The sequence below is a fragment of the Trachypithecus francoisi genome, unplaced genomic scaffold (assembly GCF_009764315.1).
Source record: "Trachypithecus francoisi isolate TF-2019V2 unplaced genomic scaffold, Tfra_2.0 Lachesis_group7, whole genome shotgun sequence".
Classification (NCBI taxonomy): Eukaryota; Metazoa; Chordata; class Mammalia; order Primates; family Cercopithecidae; genus Trachypithecus; species Trachypithecus francoisi.
In genome coordinates, this window is record NW_022681472.1 from 51975421 (window position 1) to 52000058 (window position 24638).

The 24638-nt window shown below is 50.1% G+C and overlaps 1 protein-coding gene across 1 annotated transcript; it reads right to left on the bottom strand.

The window, feature by feature from the left end:
• Positions 1-2778: 2778 nt before the first annotated feature.
• GDF6 (growth differentiation factor 6) lies at positions 2779-21137 on the bottom strand. Its single transcript, XM_033203018.1, has 2 exons — positions 20570-21137; positions 2779-5965 (listed from the first exon to the last, which is right to left on the bottom strand). Exons 1-2 carry the CDS (start codon positions 20973-20975, stop codon positions 5004-5006), a joined length of 1368 nt encoding a protein of 455 aa, XP_033058909.1. The 5' UTR covers positions 20976-21137; the 3' UTR covers positions 2779-5003.
• Positions 21138-24638: the final 3501 nt, after the last annotated feature.

Sequence of the window (24638 nt, forward strand, 5' to 3'; positions counted from 1 at the left end):
CCCGGGAGGCAGAGTGTGAAGTGAGCTGAGATTGCACCACTGCAATCCAGCCTGGGCAACAACATGAGACTCCACCTCCAAAAACAATAAATAAATAAAATGTTTGCAAGCTTTAAAAATGTACTTTATTAAGATACCTAACAGGTTACCCTCTAACATCAATTTAAATGGGTAGTTGAGTAATTAATTGTAGGTTCCTGATGTTGAGTCAAAAGGTATAAACTACATTGGGATGCTTAATAGAACTTACGAATCACCATCTTTAGAAGTTTAATGTATTAGCTTTACTTGGAATGGTTTAAGTATACTGGAAGGTTTTTCTTGTTAGAGAAATTTGAAGGGCTTTAAAAAGAAAATGGAATATATTAAGCTCATAAAAGCAATGTACAATAGTTAAAGGAAGTTTATTACCTAGGTTGAAACTAGAATTGGTTAATTAAGGGAGGTTGGTCCATTCAATGTGAGTTGAAGACATCCATCAAAGGCTCCCTTGAAAGTGACTGTTAAAATTACTAGATTTGTAAGTAGACTAGGATTTGTAATGTATTCATTCAGAATATTTACTGCATGTCTGCTATGTGTTAGGCACTATTCTGGGTGTTAGGAATATAGCAATGAACAAAATAAGGGCAAAAACATATCACAATGGGGCCTGGATACATTAAACTTAAGAGCTTTAGAGAAAAATTTTAAAACTAAGTTATTAAATTATTTGCTTCAGTATGTTAGATATTAATGATAAAACAAACTGGCCATAAACAGCCTCTCTATTGCACAGAATTTCTCCTAAGGGACACTAAAAACTCACATTGACAAGTGTCTCTATTCATTCTTTTATCACTAATGCCTCTTTCACGTTTAACTCTCAAAATTGTGTGTAGCTTGAGTGTTGAACCTTCTCCTCTATGTTCTGGAGTTTTTCACATCATTCCCAAAAAAATCTGAGTCAACCAAGATTTTCTTCTTAAAAATGCAAATCTCTCTAAGGTTAAAGGCTAGGAGATATTTACATCTTCATGTAATTCAATCAGATTGTGTTTTTCCTAACACCTGAGTTAAGGAATAAACTAACAGAGGAAAGAAAGAAAAATAACTTCGGAGGTAAAAATATTTGTGCAGAAAAGGGAAATCTCTGGATTGGGAACATATTAAAGTACAACGCTGGTAGTCCTCAGGGCATTCGTGAGCATGGGCAAACTGGGTGGCAGGTATAAAAAGAGTGGTGCAAAAATGCCAAGAATTCGTAACTATTTCAAAAGCAGCTGCCACTCAGAAAAGAGTCTTCTTTCCACTTTCCCAGGTTATTATGTCCTCTCAAAACCCAGAAGTCAAAATTGCTTCGTTAAAAATTTCCATTTGGGTAAATAAAGTTTCTGCAAAAACTGGCTGGGCGCGGTGGCTCACGCCTGTAATGCCAGCACTTTGGGAGGCCGACGGGGGCGGATCAGGAGGTCAGGAGATCGAGACCTTCCTGACTAACACAGTGAAACCCTGCCTCTACTAAAAAATACAAAAAATTAGCCGGGCGTGGTGGTGAGCGCCTGTAGTCCCAGCTAGTCAGGAGGCTGAGGCAGGAGAATGGCGTGAACCCGGGAGGCGGAGCTTGCAGTGGGCGGCGATCGCGCCACTGCACTCCAGTCTGGGCGACAGAGCAAGATTCCATCTCAAAAAAAAAGTTTCTGCAAAATGACCTGGAAATTCAAACGATCACTGTGTCCACAGGAAAATGTTTCTTAGTTCTAAGGGTCCACTTGCAACCAGTCTTTTGAAACATGACCTATTCGTAAATTGACTATTGTGCTGATAACCAAAACTCATAAAAATCACACCCGGGGCAGTCCCAGCAAAGTGTAGAGAGTCAAAGCCCAGTAATGGCTTAAACTGTAAGTTTACAGGGCCAAGCCCAAAGCTAAGAATTCAAGGAGTTTTGCATCTCATACCCATTTTTCAGCTGCCCTTAAGCCAGCAGTTAGAATTCACACACTCCAAAACTTCAGGCAATGCTGCTGGCCCCTGTACCATCTCCTCCACCGCCAGCTGACCAGCCCTAAGGATTGTAGCTAACTGCACATTCCCCACGTGGATATTTGGGGACCAATCAGAGAGCAGGTAGATGATCTGGGGACAGAATTGTACAGTGGTTAACTCCTCAGGCTCTAGAGTCTAAATGAACTAATTTTAAATCCTAATTACAATTCCCTGGCTGGATGACCACAGGCAGGTTACTTAAATTCTCTGCACCTTGGTTTTCTCATCTGTAAAATGGGGATTATAATAATATCTACCTCTGAGGGTTTTAAATGCGATGACACATGTAGAATAACATCATGAGTGATAGAGTGAGTGTCACACTCACACGTGGGTTCCCCAATTCACAGCAATCACAGAAAAACATTTGTGTCTTCTGGCTCCAGTGTGCCACAAATGTGAAGAGCAATTACACTGACATCTTGATTGACTTAGGTAACCACTTTCTTACCTCAACATTACTGCTTTGTTTTTCCAACATTAAAGAAACTAAGAAATAATCCAATTTCTATTTGGATTCTGGTCTAATAGCTGACAAGGATTTGGCTTTATTCTAGTGAATAAAAATGTCATGAAAAAGGAGTTATTGAAGAGTTATGAAGAAAAAGTGTAATGCACTAAATGATAGATTTTTAAAATCATCAGATTGTTTTCAGACATTCAGTTCCAAACTGGAACAAACTACCTCTGACAATAATTCCTTAAGAAAATGATTTTTCTAAATCGATCCATATAAACCAGGCTGAGTTATTAAGGAGAAAAATGCATTTAATAATATAGCATTCGATTGTGTATCATCCAGGAAAGGTGTACTGTAAAAAATGTTTTGATTATTAATTGACGGCTGGTAACTTTAGTGTTGTAAATACTTGTATTATATGAGGTAGACAGTTTTAAAAAAACTCTCCATTAGACAGACTTAAAATTTTGTAATAATATTTAAGGAAATGATAACATGACAAAATGAAATATCCAATTAATGCTTAACTTTGTACAACTCGAATATAAACTTTAAAAATATTAGAAATTATAACATTTGAGTGCATATAACGTTTTGTACACTAGGATGAATTGCATGCTGTCCATTTCCTCTTTGCACTTTCAGTCACCTTAAATAAACAAATATATACAGCCTTAACAGAACAACAGTGCATCCAAAGCAAATGTGCATTTTAAATTATTTCTCCTGGCCAAGTCTTTTTTTCACTTAGCATTTTTATATTAGTATTTCTTATCATCCCCACCCTTTCTTTGACAGTTTGTACTTCTCTGAACCAAACAAGCAACAGGTTTAGATTGGAAGACAGCAAAATCACTTAGGAAAAACTAAAACTCTTTTTAAGGGCTGGTACAAATTCCATTGATCAAACAACTTTATAGTCAAAGATGAGGAAGAAGCTAACTCTTCAAAGGGCCTACTCATGGGCAATGTTTGAAAACAATACTGGTGCAGGCTGGGGGAAAGTTCATGTTTTTGACTATCTGGGAATGGGTATTTCAATTTCTCTGTACTCTCTCTAGCTTCCTCCCAGAAGACAAATTCCACCCCTGTCTCCTTCCTTACTGCCTGTTCCCCATCTCCCACCCCAAGCTCAATGTAACACTTGGCTCTTTTCACAGTTTCTCATTACTAAGTTTTAAAAACATTGCCTAACTGATAATTACAATCTGAAACAATTCTTTTGGGGGAGCCCTGGGCTATTGCTGGCTGGTAATCTTTCTGGAATGTCAAAGAGAGGGGAGGGAACTTAGATTTTAAAGAAACTTCAGAGACAGGGACTTGTGTCCTCTTTCATCCCTCCCTTCCCCATTGCTGGCTCCTGGCCTGTCCCTTGATCCCCATCCTCCCTGAGGCCCACCATCTTCCCTCCTGATGGGACTCCTTCTACTTCTTGGTTCCTATTTCCTCCTTTGTAGCTCTTATCTTGTTTTGTTCCCCACTCCTGCCCACTTTTTTTGAACCGGGAAATCACTTTCCCCTTAGAAGAGCATGTCTGAATTTTGGCAAATTCTGTTGAAAGAAATCAATTAGAATCAGAAAGGGCATTTGGATGGGCTACCTCCAGCCTGGGCTAATGCACCTCAGTGTCAGCCCCAGTCAGAGGCAGGCCTTGTGGTTTCTCATTATCCTTCAGGGGGTTCCATTTGGACTAATTCTTGTCATTCCATCCATACCAGTTCCCCTTGCCCCTACCAGAAAAAGCAACAATGAAGGCAGAGACCTGGGCCCTCAGGAGTGAGGTGAAGGTTGCCAGTTCCTGGTACTGGAAGAGGCCAGGGCAAAGCTGGTAAACTCCCAGAGTACACAAACGGATGAGAGGAGCACTCATGGACCCACCTCTCTCAAAGCTCTTCTATAGGCAGTACCATTCCTGATTTAACTATTCCTTTTGCCAGTTTCCCTATCTAACACTTTCTGTGTGGGAGGGCACAAGACATGGGCTATGAGATGGCCAGAGACCCCACCTTCTTTACACCAGTAAAAACCAACCAAACCAAGATGCGGTCAACGGTGATTCTTCCTCCCACATTGTTTCCCTTTTTAAACTGTTATTTTTTCAATCCATGGAGCAGTTGAGAAACGGGTATGCATCTCCTCTCCCCTCCCCTTCTACCAAAAGCTGTAAGACACACAAGGAAATCCAAAGCCACAGTAATAGAGAGAGAGAGAGAAAACACACACACACACACACACACACACACACACCCAGAACAAAAGAAATCCTCCTTGGCTTGCTTTTCCAGGGTGGCCAGGCAAGGTGTCAAAATCCGTGTCTCCCTCTGGGCTGGCAGGTAGAAGGTACTGGGAAAGCTGCGCTCCCTCTCTCCCACCGGCTCTCACGTCCAGGCTGTTCCCTCACCCTCAGCCTCCCCCAGCGCCAGCTTCCTCGTCCTCCTCTCTGCAGCCAGGCCTCTCCTGCAAGGTGGACCTTGGCCCGCCTTGGTTCCGGGCCAAGGCAGTGGGAAAGGCACCGCTACCTGCAGCCGCACGACTCCACCACCATGTCCTCGTACTGCTTGTAGACCACATTATTGCCCGCGTCGATGTACAGGATGCTGATGGGAGTCAATTTGGTGGGCACGCAGCAGCTGGGCGGGGTAGAGCCGGGGTCCATGGAGTTCATCAGCGTCTGGATGATGGCATGGTTGGTGGGCTCCAGGTGCGAGCGCAGCGGGAAGTCGCATACACCCTCGCAGTGATAGGCCTCGTACTCCAGGGGCGCGATAATCCAGTCGTCCCAGCCCAGCTCCTTGAAGTTCACGTGCAAGGGCTTCTTGCTGCAGCGTAGCCTGGACTTCTTGCCGTGACGCTTGCCATGGCGACTGGCGAAGGCCGTGCGCCGCCGCCGGCGGCCGGGCGAGGGCAGCCAAGGCCCGGCGTCCGGGGCGCCCGACGGCGGCGGCCAGGACCCCTCGCCGCCCACGCCCGGGCCCGCAGCCTCCGCCGACCCCAGCTGCTCGCGCATCTCTGCGAACAGGTTCTTGCGCTGGGATCTGGTGAACACCACGAGCAGGGCCCTCTCCTGGGGGGGCCGCACCCTCCGGCCGAAGCCCAGACTCCGCAGGTCCGGGGGCGGCGGTTGCTGGGGTCCCCGCGCGTGAGTCTCGGCCTCCCCGGCGTCCAGCTCGCCCCATGCGGCCCGCAGCTCCAAGCACAGCTGCTTCCAGGGCTGGTGGCGCAGCCCCTGCCACACGTCGAAGACTTCCCAGCCGGCCGGCGGCGCCCCCTGCGGGTCCAGGGTCCGCGCGTCCAGCAGCAGGGGCGAAAGGCACGGAAAGAGCTGCACGTGGAGCGGCCCGGCTGGTGGCCCCCAGGGCGCTGAGGGCGCCTGGCGAAACAGCCGCAGCTCCGCACCCACCAGCTCTTCTTTGTCTGAGAGCATGGACACATCAAACAAATACTTCTGTCTCCGGAGAGGAGTGTGCGAGAGATCGTCTGCGAGATAAAAAATAATTACAGTCAGTTTCACTTAAGGGGGAGATCAGCCCGGTGCTCTTCGGCCGCCCCGGGAGGAAAAGGGCGGGGAGTGGGGGCAGGTCGGCCGGGGAGTCCAGCTTGCCCGGCCCGGGGCCTGACCACCCCGGCTTCCCATCTGGCTGGTGCATGGCGCGGGGAAGGGGGGGCGCCAGGGCAGGCCCCCTCCTCCGGGTCAGCTCCGGACTCTCAGGGCGGAAGTCGGTGGCTGCTGGCGAGGCGGCGGCGGCCTACCGTGTTTTCCCCCCAAAAGGCTTGATAACCACTAATGTGCCCTTTGTGGTCTCGAGCCTGGGCCGTGCTTCCCTCAGGCCTCCTCCAGGCTGGGCTGGCTGGTGCTCCTTCACGTCTCAAATGTCACCTCCTCCAAGTAGCCATCCCTGACCACCCTGATCTAAAGTAGCCTCTCCAGGTCCCTATCAGAGGACTGGCTTGATTATCTTCCCGGTACTTAGGATTATCTACAATTACCTTGTTTATTTTTATCTCCTTAGTAGTCTGCCTTTCCCAGAAACACTCTGGCCGCCTCCACCAGCCCACAGGAGCTAGGCCGATGTCATAGTCCCCTTGCTCCCCTCAGTGCCTAGGGCGATGCCTGACCTGGAGCACACGCCCGTCGGTTAAGTGGGAAACTTCTACCGCAGTGAGCCTTAATCTGGCTCACTAAAATGTCCTGGAGAACTGAAAAACTTCCAGGGCCAGGGCCTGATTCAGCCTATTGAGTCAATGTCTAAGGACAGGACTGGGCATGGGGTTTTGTTTATTGTTTGCTTTTTTTTTTTTTTTTTTTAACTCCAAGATGATTTAAAGGTGTAGTTCTAGTTTAGACTCACTAGTCTGGGGTAACATTGCTGCCCATCAGGCGGTTTGGGTGGGTCCAACAATGCAGGCAGAATGAAGAGCTGGTGAGGGATTTATTTATGTATTCACCAATCATTAAACAACAAACAAAACAGCCATGAAGTTTCAGAAGTATTGGGGACAGGGGGTGAGAAGTGAATAAACACACCTTGCATCTGTCCGTTGAGAACATCCTGCAGTCAATGAGAAAAATATATACCTGGAAGGCAGAAAACCTCAGCCAGGGACAAGTAGATACAGAGAGAGAGAGAGAGAGAGAGAGAGAGAGAGACTTTCCCATCTCTCCTCCCACTTCCAATCTAAAATTCTCCCGCTTTGCAACTATTCCTGAAGATAAAAGGTTTGGTCATAAGTGAGAAAAAGAAATTTAGGACAGGTGAGGTAGGGGAGTATAACAGGCTTTTAAAATCCAAGGCAAATTCTTCAGAACCAAGGCAAAACTGGACTTCTTTTTTGACACATTTGTGCACGAAGCCAACTCCACTTCAATGTGCAAGGCGGAAAGCTAACCAGATTTTCCTGGGCTGCCTTCCCATAAAATATTTACAACCTAGCAAATACAAAAATCCCCAAAGCCCCCAGCCTTCCCCAGAAGCTAGTAAAGTTTGGGTCGATTTCAATAGTAAAAGTGTCACTGGGCCCAGCATCCAAGCCTCTGTACCAGTCCAGATGTAGCCCGGGGGCGCTGGCTCTGGAGCCTCAGCCACACCCAGTTTGTACTCAGGGCTGACCATAGCATTGGCTGGTTCACTCTTACACACATGCCCCAACCTGAGATGGGGTGTGGGAAGGGTTAGAGAGGTGAAAAGGGAAAAGCTGCTGCAGGCAGTTGATTTATGGAAGCCAAGACCTTCAAACCGACCAGGGTCACATTAAAATCAGGGGGAATTCAGCACACTTTCTTCTCCTTCAAAGAAACCTGTGTCTGACAATGCTCAGCCACCACCCAGATCTCTGGACCTACTGCCTTAGGCTTGGCTTCCTGCCTCTCTCCCCAAACTAGAGATGAGATGAGAGCAACAAATCTAAGGCACTTGCTTCACTAGCTAAATGTTGTTAGGGATAACATATTTCTAATCTATATCCACCTGCACAGAACAGTTCTGAAAGGTAATTACTTGTATTATTCTCATTTTACAGATGAGAAAACCAAGGATTGGAGAAATTAAGGTATTGCCAAAAGTCAGACAGCTAGAAAGTGATGAAGCTAAGAGCCACACTTATGTCTATTTAATTCAGAGTTGGAGCATTTAGCCCCTAAGCCCCATTGCCTCTCCACTGTAGTCCAGGTACTAGAGTCTAAAAGTAACCAGAAGTGGCCAGTGTATAAGAAAAGGGGGAAAGAGTCCAAATTATTTGCAGGGCTTGCTAGGAATAAAATCTAGGCTCCCTTAGGAAATCATTTCCATCTTTGCTTACACAACTCTTGAGATAGTTTGCCACTGGCTGCAGTGTATTAGGCAGGTGTAAAGAATTATGATTTATTTCTCTCTCATGCAATATGGGAGAATCAGCCTGCTTTTGTTTTTACTCTTTTAAAAAATATATATGTGGGCCAATAAATGATTAATTTGCACAGCTGAGTTAAAACTGAGGCAAGCATCTATAGAGAAAGAACTCTTATGGATTCTGCAGCCTTAGGATTTCTGATGATCTTTCCAGCAAGACCAGCCCACCCCTACTCTTTCCAGGTTTCAGTGCAAGAATGCAAATGGGACTTCAGCTAATTCTCTGTTCTCTTCCTACACCAGCTCTGTCACCTACTTCAAGGGGCCTCACCTGTGTGCATGTGGCCACTCCAGCTCACAGCTTAAAGCTGTGCACAGTTTCACAGGTGCACACATCAGTGTTGTGATCTACCTTCGGGGGAACTGAATGGATGAAGAGTCTGTCCAGACCCTGGAAGTGAGCTTAGGGATATTTGGGCAAGAATTCTACAGCCCCGGTATCTGGAGCTTGGCCTGGAATAGTGACTCTTAAAGCCACTAAATCTGCAGTGGTCTTTAAATCTGAATCCTCAGCATCTCATAGGCACTGGCTAAAAATGCAAATTCTCTCTGGCTCTAGAGGCTTGTGGTAGGGTCTAGAATTTGCATTTCTAGTAAGCTCTCAGATAATTCTGATGCTGCTGATCCAAGGAATTACTCTAAGAACCACTGATCTAAGTGGGGGTTGTCCTCTAGGTTCTTTGAATTCACAACCAAGTAGGGAGGAGCACCAAACAAAGTGCTGCAAAGCATAGGGCCAGGGCAGCATCTAAGGCAGTACTCACCAGGACCAAGTCAATTCTACCTCTCCCAGCCCATTTCTGGCCCCCAAAACCACCCCCATTTTTTTATCCTTTCAGCCACAAGTTCTTTCCCCGGGTCTCCAGTACCTCTAACCCCTAAACAGAAGACCCAAGAAGGTGGCTCCTCTGTGCACCTCCCCTGCAGACCACATTCCCCACCTGTCTAAACCTGCATCACAGAAATAGCTCAGAGGAGGCATCCAATCTGGGAAGTGAATATAACACCATGCACTGTTACCCTGAAGACACTTTCCCTGCTGCCTGCTGACCTGGCATCACAGAGCCTGGCTCAGCTGCTATGAGCCATCTGTGGGCAAAAAGCCAGCCCTTCATACTCCCTTCCACAAGCCTCCTCTCCCATTAAGTCTTGTATAAATGAAGACTGATGTCATCAAATGATCCTCTCTCCCACCCCTTTGACTAAAAAAACATGCACTTATCACTTCAAAATCTGTGGCACTTTCCCATATCCTGGGAGTGAATCCTATGCTTTGGGTCCTTAAATTGAAATTGACCAGAAATGCATGGTGGAAACTTTTTATTTCCCTTTTACTTTGCATCAACCTGGTTTGTTATAGCTTATTCACACCTCTGCTAACAGTGTCTGCTGAATATTAGACATACAAACATTTCCCATTACAATTGCTGGATTTGGGCTTATCTTCTTTCCCTGGCAGGTGCATAGAGAATGGAGGGGGAAGAGAGAAAAATAAGAAGGAAGGAACAAACCATGGCATATTAGAAGATACTCCTTCATAATGGTCAAGAAGTTGGTAAAAGGCTGAAAGCACCTCAAACATATATTTCTGGTGTAGAATTTAGGAAAAATTTAAAAGAGGGGAGATGTTGGTCAAAGGGTACAAATTTTCAGTTAGGGTGAATATAAAATAAAATTTTAATAAAAAAAAAACAAGAGAAGAAGTGGTACCTATTTGCAAGGTAAGTACCATTGCACCCATTTTAAATGAGGAAACTGGCTTAGAAAGGAAAAGGGCATCTGTTCACGGTCACAGTACGTGGTTGGAGAAAGTTGGAGTCGCAAACTCCAGAGCAGAAAGAGAAGATGCCCGCAACGCCAAAGGCCAGACACCTGGGGAACCTCAGCCCCAGGAGGACGGCATGAGGGAACGACACGCAGCTGCAGGACACTGTGCGCCTGCCCACTCCAGCCTGCCCACTCCAGCCTGCCCACTCCAGCCCCAGTGCCTTCTGCTGGGGGCTACTTCCTTAAGCTAGCCTGTAGAGGGTTTCCAAAAACCAGAAACTTCCTTTGGTTGGAGGTGGGAAGGGCCCGGCATTGCATTTTCCCAAGACATCTCTGAGATATATACTCAGTTTGAGGTCACTTTTGAGAGTCCTAGTTGGATTTTGTCACTTGCCTGGCTGTGCACCCACGGTTCCAGCTCTCCAGATTTGCAGGATTCTTGGCACGGCTGACTTTGGGCTCCATGAGATGCCTCCGCGCGCATCTGGCTCACATCTCTGAGTACGCAGTGACCCCGATAGTTACTGGTCAGGCGTCCCGCCACGCCTCCCAGCCATGTTCTCCGGAGGCACAGGCCCCGCGACTAGGCCACTATTCAGAAAGTCGAGAAGATAGTGGACTTCCCATCCCCAACCCCCAGGCAGGGAGAATCACCCGTCTTTGCAAGAGAAACTCTAGGCACCTTTCCCTCACCCCCTCATTTTAGAGCCAGCAGCAGCATTGAGCGCTTGTAGGGCACCACCTTTGTGCTAGGCACGTGCTCAGAGCTTTAATGGTCTCTCTCACTGAATCTTCACAGCGAACGTCTAAGGTCAGGCCTACTGTGATACTCACTTATGGATGAAGAAACTGAAACTCTAAGAGGCATCTTGCCCATTGTCTTGAAACTAGCAAAGGAACAGGTGTTGAAGGTCCTAATTCCAAGTGCCCTGATCCCAGTCCTGCAGCCATGCCTCTCTACCAGGGTCCTGTTTGGGCAGGCAGCCAGGAAATAGGACATAACTTCATCATCAATGTAATCAAGGTGGGCTGGGTTCCCCCAGGATTTTTTTCTTTTCTTTTCTTTACTACAAAGAAGACCTCCAAGCTCAAAATTCATGACTGGGCTTGGAGTCATTTTCTCAACTAGGTCTCTCACGTTCAGCACTGCACTGAGGGGGCAAAGTCCATCAGGTTGGAAATAGAGCCAGGTGTACTGGGTGAATAAAAATGAGCCACCAACCCCTCCCCCTGGAGTGTGAAGGGCTTTAAGGGGAATCTGTGTGCCTGAGGAGATACTCATCCTGAGTCGGGCCTCTGTTGAGATCTGAGCTTTGCAAGCTGCTAATGCATTGCTAGCATTCTCACTGAGATGTGAGTTCAGGAAGCAATCCATACAACTCACCCTTTCCAGGGTGCTCTTTCTTAACCCCAGTACTCATGCCTGACCCCCCAGCATATAATCGTAAGAGCAAACACTGATGTAGCACTAAATCTGTGCTGGGCATGATTTAAATTCTCAACTTGTAGTAACTCATTTAATCCTCAAAATCACTTCTGAGACAGCCATCATTCTAAACTAAAAGAGACAGCTTGAGTAACTGGCTCAAGATACTAAGTAGTAGAGCGGGCAGTCTGGCTCCAGTATCTGTGCCACCACCCTAGACATCCTAGCCCTGATCTCTGTGCCTTGTAGAAACCCTGAGAAACTCTTCGATGCTCCCCGTGCCTGGAGGGAGGGCATCAATCCCTGGCTGACAGGAGTCACTCACTTCAGCAGAACTGCAGCAGTCATTCCTTCAGCAGAAGGAATGTCGATGATTGGACTTGTGAAAGAATTTATAAGGAAATTTAACAGGGCTACAGAGGGGTGCAAATGAGATAAGGTGTGAGAGAAAGACTTCTGAACGCAAATGTCAGTCATTACTGATGATGTGGAACGAGCATAGGAATTTAAAGTCTAAGGGACATAAATTTGAGTCCTGATCTGTGACTTAGTGGCTGGGTGACCTTGGGTAGACTGGGTCACATAATCTCTCCCAGCTTCATATGCCTCAGCTATAAAATGAGAGAACCACCTCTACCTTGCAGGATCATTGTAAAGGTCAGAGTCAAAGTACTCAGGGATGTGCATGGTACGTGGAAACGTTCAATGAATGCAGTCAATATTTCTGTAACTACTTACATCTTCTAGGGGAAGGTGCACCTGTCTTCCTCTTGACTTCCTTTGAAATCCAGTTCTCTGGACTTCAATCCTTGTGGTCCAGGTGTCTCCACAAGATTACAGAAGTGAGTGGAGGAAAGGTGCTAGGAACCATGGGAAAGATGAAGACGCTTCCAGTTCCTGCTTAAGTCAAGTGAAAGTCAAGGCTCATGGAGGCTGCAGCATCACCTCATCATCCCGATTCTTCTCAGTCCTGTGAGGCCATATCACCACTGCTGTCCCTCCCACAGTGCCAGGTGAATAGACAACCTCCACCCCAACCACATCAAGGATCAGGCCCTTCCTGCAGGTTTCCTCTTCTGCAGGGGTCAAGGCCAGTGACAGCGCTTGTGCTAACCCAAATGATTCCCAGGCTGGCAGTGTAGCCCTGAGAGGCCTGAGGATCTGTTTCTTTCCCGGCTTTGGTATCCTTTTGTGGGGGCACAATCTGACCATAGGGCCAGTCTGGGGTGGGGATAGAGAGGCAGATGTTACTGATCTTCACTGTACAAAGGGCCAGACACATATTGATGGGGAGGGCTGCAATGGAGGACCCCTTGGGCTGCAGCATGAGGCTAGGCCTGTGGTGCTTGTCACTTTTGAAGGAAGGTTTCATTGGCAGGTCTGTCCTCAGTGTGTGTTCCTTCTCATCGCACACTCACCAGTCCAGCTTTTCTCATGTCTCTTGGCTTCCCCAGAGCCCTCCCCAACAGCTTGCCCTGTATTTCTCCTTCCAAAGACCAGAGGGGTCCAAGGCGAGTCTTCCATGGAGTCTTGGAGAGGCTTTTCCACTCTCTCCCTCAGGCCTCCAGATGTAGGCCCTTCTCTTCCTGAGGGGCCTGGGCCTTGTAGACTCCACAAGTTAAGTGGTTCTGGTGGCCTGCCTGGATCCCTTGGAGAAATCCCAGTATCGGTATAGCAAGCTCTGGCTCAAAGTGAGGCAAATGAATGAGAGTGGAGAGAAAGAAAAGAAAGGGGATCCTCGAATCCCACTCAACTGAAAACAGCTTCACACCCCTCACCTCGGGACCTCAGCAGGGCCTTTAATGGCCTTAACTCTAACCCCAGGATGCCTGTTTCTGACAAGCAGTGATGACTAGAGAGGAGCCCTCTCCCCTGAGTGCTGATCACCGCATCAGGAGCTCCAAGGCGCTTTAGGGAAACTCCTTTTGTTTTTAGAGGATGAAATAGATTCATTTACAAAGTAGTTTTCCTGAACTTAGTTAATGACCCTGATGGCCGCGTGCTCTCTTGAAGGGCCAGACAGGCAAAGCTGAGATCAAGGACACTTCACTGTACTTCTCTTTTCAACGGGGTCCCATTCTGGGCTCCCGACCACAGCGGCTCAAATCTTAATTTGGCATCACTACAGATGAAACCCAAACCGAAGCTCTCGTACTGTTCCCGCAGTGAGTGAGCCCTCCCTCCCTCCCCATCTCACTGAGACGGCGCACGGGGCCTGCCCTTCACCTGGGGCCCGGACCTGGGGGGTTGGCTAGGGGCGGCCTTCCCTGCACTGTCGACCGGTAAGTCACCCGTAAGCCCAGGGGAGCAACCAGGTCCTCCAGGAAGGCTAGGGGAGCGGAAATGGAGGAATCCTCAAGCTACCATCGGAGCTGGAATATGACAGGGAGGCTTGGCTTAAGTTTTGAAATCAAGAGTAGAAGGAAGGGTGTCCGTTTTATGCGGCTTCCGCTCCCTGACCAGTTCTGAGGTTGCAGGTGGGGACGAGGGTTCAAACTGGCTTGTAGTCGCGGGGAGGATATTGGATTCAGTGCGCGGGAGAAACCGCTGTGCTGTGCCCTTTAAGGTGCTGGGCCGGGTGCAGCCTGGGAGGAAGGGAGAGCCGCAATCTCTGTCTGCGGCGTTCGTATAGGTCTGACTTTCGAAACAATTTAGCAAAATGAGATTCGTGGGCCTTAGTCTATTCCTAGTTAATTTCCCTCCACACTGAGCTTCGGAGCGGCAGTGGGCTGAGAAGTGGAATGGGAGCTGGACCAATTTGCCTAGAAGCCAGGTTTGAAAAGCAGGCGCACCGATTCCCCTGAACTCCTAAGTTATTCAGGGATGCCCTCCGCACCCCACTAAAGCCAATCCCCTGCGCTGCCCCTGTTCCCGCCCTCTGCCCCTCTCCCCAGGCTAAACCAGCCTGGGCTAGAGGCCCGCCCCTCGCCTCTTTCACGCCCACTCTCGGGTCCCTAAACCGTGCCCCGCCCCCAGGCGCCGGGGCCACTAGCGCCGCAGCGCGCGCTTCCCTAGGAACGTTGTCCAGCGCCGCCCGCCGCCCGCCCCTTCCAAGCTCTTGCAGCCCCTCACCCCAAGTAGACCCAACCCTCAGTCCCCAGCAATGCTTATGGACTGTCTTAGAAGGCAGAGAACGGCAACCCTGGAACCCATTAGTCCAAGGAGGACCTATTTAATTTCTGTAAACAGGAGATACTATTTAACAGACTTTGAGCTTAAAAATAAACAGTCAGGGCTTGGGGTGGGGGATGGAGGGATGTCAAGCAACGGAATGGCACGGTGAATCCACATTCCGGCATTCCACACCTCGAGGGCTCGGCTCGATTCAGTCCCCTGGTCCAAAGAGCGTCGTTTGACCCGGGTTATTCAATACCCGAGGGGTTATCGAACTAATGCCCTTCCTTTTACTTAAAAGCGCCCAAGGATTGTTGTTGATTTGCTCTGGGGCCTTTGGTGCACGCAGTAGTCCTAGCAGGAAACAAAAATTCTTGTTCTGCCCTATTTCTATCATACCTTCTTCCTCTCCACCTCTCCATCTCATTCCCTTCTTCCTTCTCCTCCACCGCCCCAGAAAGACGTCACCATGTTCGAGGAGGTGTGTAAGAACCCCAAGGACTCCAGCTAAGAAAAACATGTGGTGTTAGGGCCTCCGATGCAGTGCCCTGCGTTCCCCGCGGGTCCAGGTGACACGCATCCTCTCCGGTCGGAAAGAGGAGCTTTCAAGTCCTGATTGAATTGGGGGGTCGGGAGGGAGGAGAAGAGGGATTCGCAAGGCCTGTCGTGATCTGTGGTTTGAGTGATTTTTTTCTTTTAATGCGCAGAAACCACAAGGATGTTTGAGCAAGTTTTTAGATCCCCTCCCCCACCGGCAACTCCACCGCGCAAACTCCCAGAGGCCCGAGAGCCTCCCGCGTTGAGGAAAACGCTATGTCCGTCTCAGATTAGCCTCCTTTGCCAAGGAAACTCGCCAAGAATCCCTGCGCAACCTGCGCTCTCGCTGTAGAACATACTAGGTGGTCTTTCTTGCTCTCTTTTTAGAATCTTCTTGCTTTTCCCTGTAAGGCAGACCTTAAGGCCTTAAGGATTGGAACTGCAATAACTGATGTTTAACAGCAAGTCAGTGGCTAAGAGTTTGGTCTGTGGCCTTAAATATGCCTTAGTTATTCGAATCAGAAAAGCAAAACTAACTTTTAGTTTAAGACTTCTTTCCCTTACCCCCGGGCTTTTTGCAGGACCTTCCAGTTCACCTGACTGGAGGAGGACCCTGAACCTGGACGGTGGCGCAAAATCCGTGTCCGCGCCCATGCAGGCGCACCCTCACACGCACACACTTGAACGCTTAGCAAACCTTTTCCAAGGCTGTTCCCTCTTTCCGGGGAAATAAAGCCTAGATTGGAACCTTCTGCCCAGCTTCCTCATTTGGCCGTCTGGTCTGCATTAGTGTTTTTATAAGGGACTCAAACAAATCGAATACAAGGTCACCAAATAATTAACAGTTGTGAATTCCCTCCGTCCCCATTAAAATACTTCCCTGCTTATATTTCATTTTCGGTTTGCCAACGACAACAGGGTACCGGCAAAAACACTGCCGAGTTGATTACACCACTCTGCGGCCCAGGTCCACCCAGAAACCCGCTGTTTTGCATAACATGAGGTACCAGATGAACTTCAATCGCGAGGGAACTACGCAACTCTCTGAATGCCCTACCTACAGCCAGGCTATTCCCAGAATGGTCCTGCTCTGCCCTTTGATAATCACGACCCAGAAGGTGAATGGAGAAGCCGACAAACAATCAGTGGCAAACTGTCCTGACAGTTATTTCTAGGGCATCAGGTTCTTCAAGGATGTTCCCATCTCGTTTTGATTTTTATCTGTTCCTTACTGCCTCCTTTTTGAGAGTATTATTACAACAAGAAAAAAGTAAAGGGTATTCTTATTTCAAAGTAATCTGGAAACCTAACTCACAGTAATAGTCTTAGACTTATTTTGGTTCTCTCATTCTTGAGAGTTGTTTTTTCCCCTTGTTGAAATTATGTGGCACTTTTCACTACATAAACTGAAGTCTGAGTCTCTCTCTCTCTCTCTCTCTCTCTCTCTCTCTCTCTCTCTCGCGCGCGCGCGCGCGCGCGCGCTCTTCCTCTCTATCTCTCAGCCCTGCTGAATTCATAGAACTAATTGTCTGGCTTTCTCAGGCCCCAGGGCTGGGGGTCCAGGGCCCCAGGACTAGTAGCCTTTTAATGAGTCATTTCATGAGCAAATTGCAATTTTACCATAACCAACCTTGTCCATTCTCATCCCATGATGGCACTGAAACACATATGCACACACCTTCTCACCTTTATGGATCCAACATCATTTTAAAAGCACAATATAAGAGCATTTTTTAAAATCAGGGATAACATGGTTTGTGCCTCTGCTAAAATAAGAACAGGAAGAAGCAAGGCACACCAAAATTCAGACCCTCACATCTAGTTTCACTCACACTCCTAACTTGGTCTTAAGTGACTGCAGACAGATTATTAGACTGGGGGGAAATCTTTCCATTTTTTGTCTTCCGCTTCTTGTCACCATCCATTAGAAACCACCTCACCCCTTAAATTATCTATACAGTGCTCTAGTTAAACATTCAGGGTCTCGAATCTTATATGAGCCCCACCTCTCACTAACTGTGTGACCTCAAGCAACTTGCTTAACTCCTCTGTCTTCTTTACTTCACCTGTAAAACGTGGTGATGATAGCGTTTTCCTAGGAAGTAGTTGCGATAACTAAGAGAAATAATTCATGTAACAAAATTTAGTGCAATACTTGGTACACAGTAAATTTTCAATAAATCGTGATTACTATTACTCCTAGGTGTCTGGAGAGCATACTGAAAGAAGGGACCTGTTTTAGGTTTTTGTTGTCGTTGTTGTGTTGTTGTTGTTGTTGTTGTTATTGCAATAAGTTCTCCTCCTGGAGGATAGGGAGAAGTGGCCCGGGATGGGGTAGTACAGAACTTGCTTTCTTTATAAACCTAAAGCGTTCTTCATTCACTTTGGGCAGAGTTTATGCCTGCTCTCCCACTCTCAACCATAGGCTTCAGGTGTAACTTTGGGGTTTCCGGGTACGGAAGGCTTTTTACAGAGCATGTCGCCCATGCCTCCTGGACTGGCTTCGGGGCTCCTTTTCTTTCCTTCGCTCCTCCCCTTGGGGGACCCCTGGCTCCTCCGAGCCAGGCCAGCCCCACTCGACGGCGATTTAAACATCCCTCAGGCGAGGCGGCAAGTTAGCGGTGCTGGCCCAGCTCTAGGCGGGCCGCTGCTCTTTCCTCCTCGCCAGGCTGTCCACGCTTTGGGGGAGGGGACCTTAGGGGGTTTGGCGCGGTTAAGAGTCCCATGTGAGAGGGGCGGAAGTCCTCCCCAGGAGCCGGGGATGCGCGGCTGGCGGGTCCCTTCCATCACGGGAGACGAGACACCGTTTGATGTGTTATGACATGAACCCTCAATTAGATCGCTGAGTTGAAACACTCCAATCAGGGGCCCGATGCTAAGCAAGCCCCGGAAGGTCCAGCCTGAGGTCACCGCCGGTGACACATCAAATCAAAATCAGTGAGAGGGAAAGTGAGGCTTTCCCTTTATCAAGCTGGGGCTGCAGCCAGCAACGCATCCCCTCCTCTACGCACCCCTCCTGCCCGCGGCTCCGCACTCCTTCACCCCCGCGCGGCGTGCGACAAGCCGCACCGCCTTCCCAGTCAACGAACTGCCTTTCTTCGCATTTTCTGGGAACCTGGAGACGCCGAGGAGACCGCGCCTTTGAAGCTGCGGTCCGGGTGGTCATGCAGCGTCTCCTCCCGCTGTGGACCGCTCGCATCCCCAGCCCTCGACGGCATTCCGGGGTTGTAGAGGGCCTTGTGGATCTTGGTCCTGCTAGTCTGGAGGCCTTGGCTGGGGAACAGAGGCCTCCCCAGACTGGGTGCACATGCAATCCCTCCTCTGTCTCCAGGATCCGGGGCTCACAGCGCAGTGGCGGGGGTGGGGGTGGGGGTGGGGAAGCTACAGGGCAAACTAGGGTAAAGTGATTTCTCGTCTACGCCGGATTTGGGGCCCCCCAAGACTTCTCCCCAACCGTTGTCTGAATGCCACAGGCTTCCGGAGACACCTCCGAACAGCCCTCAGGGTCTTTTGGTCCTGTGCCAAACTCACAGGGCACAGCGAACCAGTTAGGGTGCCCACTTGGGGGAGGGGCGGAGATTCTTGCCACTTTATTCTCGGGCAAAGAAAATCCGCGCCCAACCGCCGGTCAGCCTAGGCCTCTGGGACTTCTCTTGAGGAAGGGCCTCTTGAGCAGTCTTCTCTGAGCTTCCTTAGCCTCCTTCCGCAAGTGTAGTACAGAAAGTGCACGATTAACAGAGGACTTGGAGGTACAGAAACAACTGTAGCAAGGCGTGCGTCTTGGGGAAGGTTGGTGAGCTGCGCGGGCAACACGGAAGCTAGGGACTCAGTTGCACCACTACGAAGAAGCCACGTGTCTTTGCAAAGGTGACTTTAGTAGTCCTAAAATCACCATAAAATACCCGGCGTTAATTTGCCCTCTGGACCTTTCAGCAGCTCATGAATCTCGCTGACCTCGGGCTGCAGCGGCTAACCCGACATGGGCAGGACCCTGGAGCAAGGAGCGCGACTACGAGTGAGAGGCGGGGACTGGAGCCGGGGAAGAGCCTGGGGCTGGGATAGGGGGGCGGGCGCCGTTAGCCTGCTCTAAAAAGCTTAGGAGATGTGCGAGCACCAAGTGTAGCAGTGGCTGAAGCAGCTTCCGAACCCCGAACCCCAGCGCTGCAAGGTTTCTGGGCAACCCCACTTAACTGGGAGCAGGTCAAAGTTATGGAGCTAAGTCTAGGGAGGATGGAGGAGTGGATATCTGCCTAAATCTCATTTATCCCCTCATTTTCCTCCTTCTCTTTCCCCTTCCTTTCCTTTTTCTCCCTTCCTTTCCTGTCTCCTTCCACATTATTGTCTCTCTCCTTTAGGAGCTGAGTTTCCGATGCCTGTGGATCCTTCCCTATTTCTGGGACCAGAGGTGGTGCGAGGTTTTCTTGAGGGCACTGGTCACGCTGCAGATCAACGCCGGTGACCAGAAGGGGCCGCAAGGGTTTCCGCAGATACCCACACATGCAGGCGTCCCCACAGAGGGTACCAGGGATTTCCCCGACCCCCACCAGCCCCCAGGAATAGCGCAGAGAGAGGAACGTCGCCTGGCTGAGAAAGGTGGATGGGCATACCGGTGTACCTTTGTGTATTAAGTACCCACAACCTCCGAACTTAGCCGTCCCTGTCCCGGCCCGCCCAACTGCTGTTCCGCATCTGCAGAAACCACTCGGGTTGAGGCCTCGGAGCAGCCGGGAGCGCCACGCTGGAGCAAAAAAGCCGGAGGGCGAAGGGCTACAGCCCGGCTGACCACCTCCGCACCCAGCGCGGGGACCAACCGAGAACCCGCGTGGCGTCAGGACCAAGGGGCTGCCCGACGCCACTAGTGGACTAGCTCCTCAGACTGTGGGATTCGCTAGTGCCGGCTTTGCCCAGGGCTTTCCAAGGCTCTCTCATGCCCTAGATCTGCCCCAGCAGCTCAGGCCTTGAACTGTGAACCCAGTATCCGAGACACCGATTCCATCAGTCCCCATCCCGGCCGCTCTCCAGCCGGGTTCATCCGCCTGCTGCCTCCCTTCCTCCTCGTTTCCCCCACCAGCCACCAGACAAGCGGCAACCACGCCGCCTTCTGCAAAAGAGGAAGAAGGAAAGAAGGGAGAGAGAAAAAAAGCAGGGGGGAAGGAAGGGAGGATTAGAGACGAATAGAATCTGCAGCCGCATTCAGAAACTTACTCGGGCTTGAGAAAAACAATTTAAGAAAAGTAAAAGGGAAGTGTCCAGAGTGGGAAGGGAATTCATAAATGCAGCCTCCGGCGGGAAGAGCGCCCTGGCTGCGGAGCTCCAGGGGGAAGGGAGTCGAGCGTCTTCTTGGCCACTTACCTAGTCCCCTGTCTACAAAGCTGGTGATCGTGTTAGCCGACTTGGAAGACTGGAAAAAGCTGGCATTGATGCCCAGCTTCTCGGCGATGGAGTAAGTCCTGTAGATTGACAGCATGTACTCGTGGGGCACCACGCGCGGACCCCTGCCTGGCGGCTCCTGCGCCCGGGGCTGCTGAGCCTGGGGCTCGTCCTGAGGCCGCGGCTGTGGCTCCTGGCCCTCCCGGCCCGCGTCACTCTCGCGCGGCGCCCGCTGCATCTTCCCTTCCTTGCGGCTCCGCATGCCCTTGGTGGAGCCCAGCTCGGCGGACGACGAGGAGGATGAGATGGAAGCCTGCTGGAAACCGGGCAAATCCCACAGAAAACTGATGAGGAAGACAGCGGAGAGCAGGATCCTGGGAGTATCCATGGCGGGCAAGTGGCTGCGTCTCCCCAAGAGGCGGTGGCGGCAGCGCAGGACGCGCGGGACACGGAGTGGCTGGACAGCGGCCGGGGCCCGGCTCCTCGGGCGGACTCGGAGTGCGAGGAGCCGGGTCCCAGCCACACAAACCCCGGCCCCGCCACGCCCCCTCCCGCCCCTCGCCGGGAGGGGAGGAATGGGGAGGGAGGGCAGAAGAGGGGTGGGGAGGGTGGGAGGAGAGCCGGGTGGTGCGGGCCGGAGGTGTGGGGGAGAGGGGCCGCGGTGAGCCGGTGTGGCAGGAAGACGCAGCGCCCCCGCGGGACGCGCGCGGGGTTGCCGGGCGATGCGAGCGGCGCGGGCCGCAAGCGCTGACCAGGGGAAGGCGGGCGCTGCCGGCCCGTGGCGGGGGAGTAGAGGCTGGCCCACCGCGCCAGGGTCCCCCTCGAACTCCCGGAGGTGCGGTCCCTCCGCAGCGCGGCCCCGGCTTTCGGTCCCCGCCAGCCGCCTCCACCTTCCTGGGATCCAGAGGCCCGGGAGGAGGGAAGCGGCGGCGGCGCCCCCCAGAGACGGCTTGGGGCAGGCAACTCTGCTGCAGGCTGCGCGCTGCCTCTGGGCGGTGGTACCTTCCCTCCTTGGCCCCAACCGCCAGGTCTGCCGTTCGTGCCCCTCAGGGGCCAGCCCCGAGCCAGAGAAGCCTCTCCGTGGGCCAGGCGCAGGGCCCAGCTCGGAACAGCCCCATTTTCTCGGTGGAGTATCGCTCTCTACAAAGACAGGCGTCTATTCCCGACCCTCGAGGTCAGGCAAAGGCCACGAGTCTTTAGAGTTTGGATCGATGCTAAAAGCTGCTGCGCTCCCCTGCAGGCCCCAGCCTCTCCTCTCGCAGTCCCCAACCTCTTCTGACGCAGACTTTAGCTGCTCCACTTCGTCGTCGGCTCCCGGGATCCTCTCCCTCTCGCGGCCTGTCCCCCGCCTCCACTGCATCCCCATTTTCCCTCTCTTCTTTCCCTCCCGCCTGCAGGACTTCCTCCTTCCCCAAGTTCCTTCTGCATTCCAATCCCTCTTTCCCCAGCCTGCTTTTCTTCTCACACTGCCCTCCCATCTCACACTGTCTTCCCACCCTCTCTCTTCCCGGCCTCCCCCTGCTTCCAGTGGACCCCTCCCTTTGCAGCTCTACCCCAATCTGTTTCTCTTCAGCCCAGCCTCGCCCCATCACGAGTTTCCTTTATCTGTCCCCAGATTCCCCGTGCCTGTCTTCCCCGCCCACTGCCTCGCTCATTCCTGGGCCTGCACGCTGAAAGGCGAGGCAGCGTAGCGCTGCTTCTGTCTGCCACAGTTCTCTGCCCTGGACTGCTATGGACAGAAGACTTTCCCTGAGTATTGATTGGGTGCTCAGGCACCAACCATATAGTACCCTCCTTTAATCGTGCCAAGAGCTTTGTGAGGTTGGCGTTGACTATTTTCACCTTCACGGATGGGAAAAAAAAAAAAAAAAAAAGACTCAATGGAGATAAGTGACTTTTCCAAGGCCACTCTGCCAGAGATTATGCAGCAAGGGACAGAATCCAGGCTCCCACCCCAAGCCCAAGATTCTTCCCACTACAGCATAGACAGTCATTCCTGGCCCAACTTCTCTATTTCAGTTCTTGCTTTTTTCTTCTCTTTATAGTTCCACTTGATCTCAGGTGGCTGCTTCCTCCGCCATCTACTTTCTGTGTGTGCTCCCAGTCTCTCTAATCTCCTCCCTCTCGCTTTCTTCCCCCTTCTTCCGTTTGCTTTTTCATCACCTCTTCTGTCCTACAGGGACCACTCACATGACAGCCTGCAGGGGGAGGGAGTTTTGCTGCGCTGCTCCCCTCATTCCTTTCACTTCCTTAAGGTCTGGGATATGCCCTCCACCATGGACACTGGCCTCCCTCAGGTAACGGCAAGCACCCACAGAGAACTTGTGTGTCAGTCATGGTTTGAAGCCCTTCACCAATATTATTTTACTTAATCTTCACAGCAATCCTGAAATAAGTGCTGTATTATGCCTATTTTACAGATAGGGAAACTGAGGCCCAGGGTCACACTACTCCAGAGTCTGGCCTCTTAACCACTGGGCTATTGAGCTTGGCTGCTCTCCCTTTGGTCTCCATGGATGCCCCTTCTGGCCCTATCCCAATTCTACTTATGTCCCCTAGTTTTGGTTTCAAGGTTGTCAAGTTCCGAGACCTTATACTCGAAGGTGCTTTAACTGTAACATTTTCTTCCCTCCTCTCTCTGTGCTTTAAAATGGCTTATTAATATTTATAATAAAAATAAAATAAAAGGAGATGAAACTGAAAGAAAAAATTATTTCTCAGATTCTTGCCACTACAACAAATCCAAATGTTTTTACCTTTTGGGTTCCCTTCCACTCCTTCTTTACTTGTTATGCACATATCCTTTTCATATTATTGCAATCCAGGGATAGATATTATGATGGATTCCACCCTTGTCACTTAACATTTTACAACCAAGTCCACTGCCTTCAATGTCTCTCCCCCATGCCTATCAATACAGGTCTTCACTGCCCCTCTGCTGGCCTGCAAATGCCATCCCTGCAAAATCACAGACAAAACTCTTCATTTCTCATTTGCAGAAGCAACATTTCCCCTCTGCCTACTTGTCGCCCATGGGATGCACGTGGTCTTTTTTGACCTGCCCTGTGTTTTGCTCTGTATGTCTGCCTCTCAAGTGTCATCCAGGAAAGCACCCTCCTTGTGGTCTATTTCCATCCCTTCCCTCAGGAAACAAAACTTGTGGTTTGTGTTATCAATATTTTAATTTCTATCAGTGTGGTGCCTAGTTAACAATGTTTCATAGTTTTATAGTTTCAGACCTTCCATCCAATAAGTACTATGTTTCCTACCTGCAGAGGCAACTCTATGTGTTCTCTCTTCATTTTGCCCGCAGCAATTATTATCTGCTACAAGTTATCAGTAAACAGGAAACAAAGTAATAAGCCTATTGCTGTGGTTTAGGATCTCTCAGCATGCTAGATGGAGCCACATGGAACGGTAAGTGACACTGAAACAGGGACCACAAAGGTCGTCGTCTGTTGTCCTTCAGGATTCCCCTGGGGCTAACATTACCTTCCGTCATGGCTATCAGCCTCGGGTCTTTGCAAGAAAAGTTCTGGCTGGTCTTTGCCTGAAAGGGCTGCAGTGATCATTTTACAGGTGAGGAAAGAGAGGTGCGGACAAATTCAGTGGAGAGACCCCGAGGTTTTAAACTAGTCAGAAATGTAACTAGGATTAGGAGCCAAGACGTTCTGACCCCTAAGCGAATGCTTCTCCTGTATTACAAAAATATATTTCAAATATCATGACAATGACCCACAGTAGCATACAGTGTCCGATCTCTTCCTCTGCAGTGGGTATATTTCAGATAGTTTCAGATAGGAATCTATCCCAATGTTGAGACCACACCAAAGCCTTTGCACTCATGTTCTCTTTCTCTCTCTCTCTCTGTCTCTCTCTGTGTGTGTCTGTGCGCGCGCACGCGCGTGTGTGTGTGTGTGAGAAAAATAAAAATACAAAGAGCAAACTACGAGTCCAAATCTGCTTTTAAGATCTTCAAGGAACATTTTGAGTCTTTGAACCGGTGCTACAGAATTTAAATTTTTGGCTTAGATTTTCTAATCTTAGATTT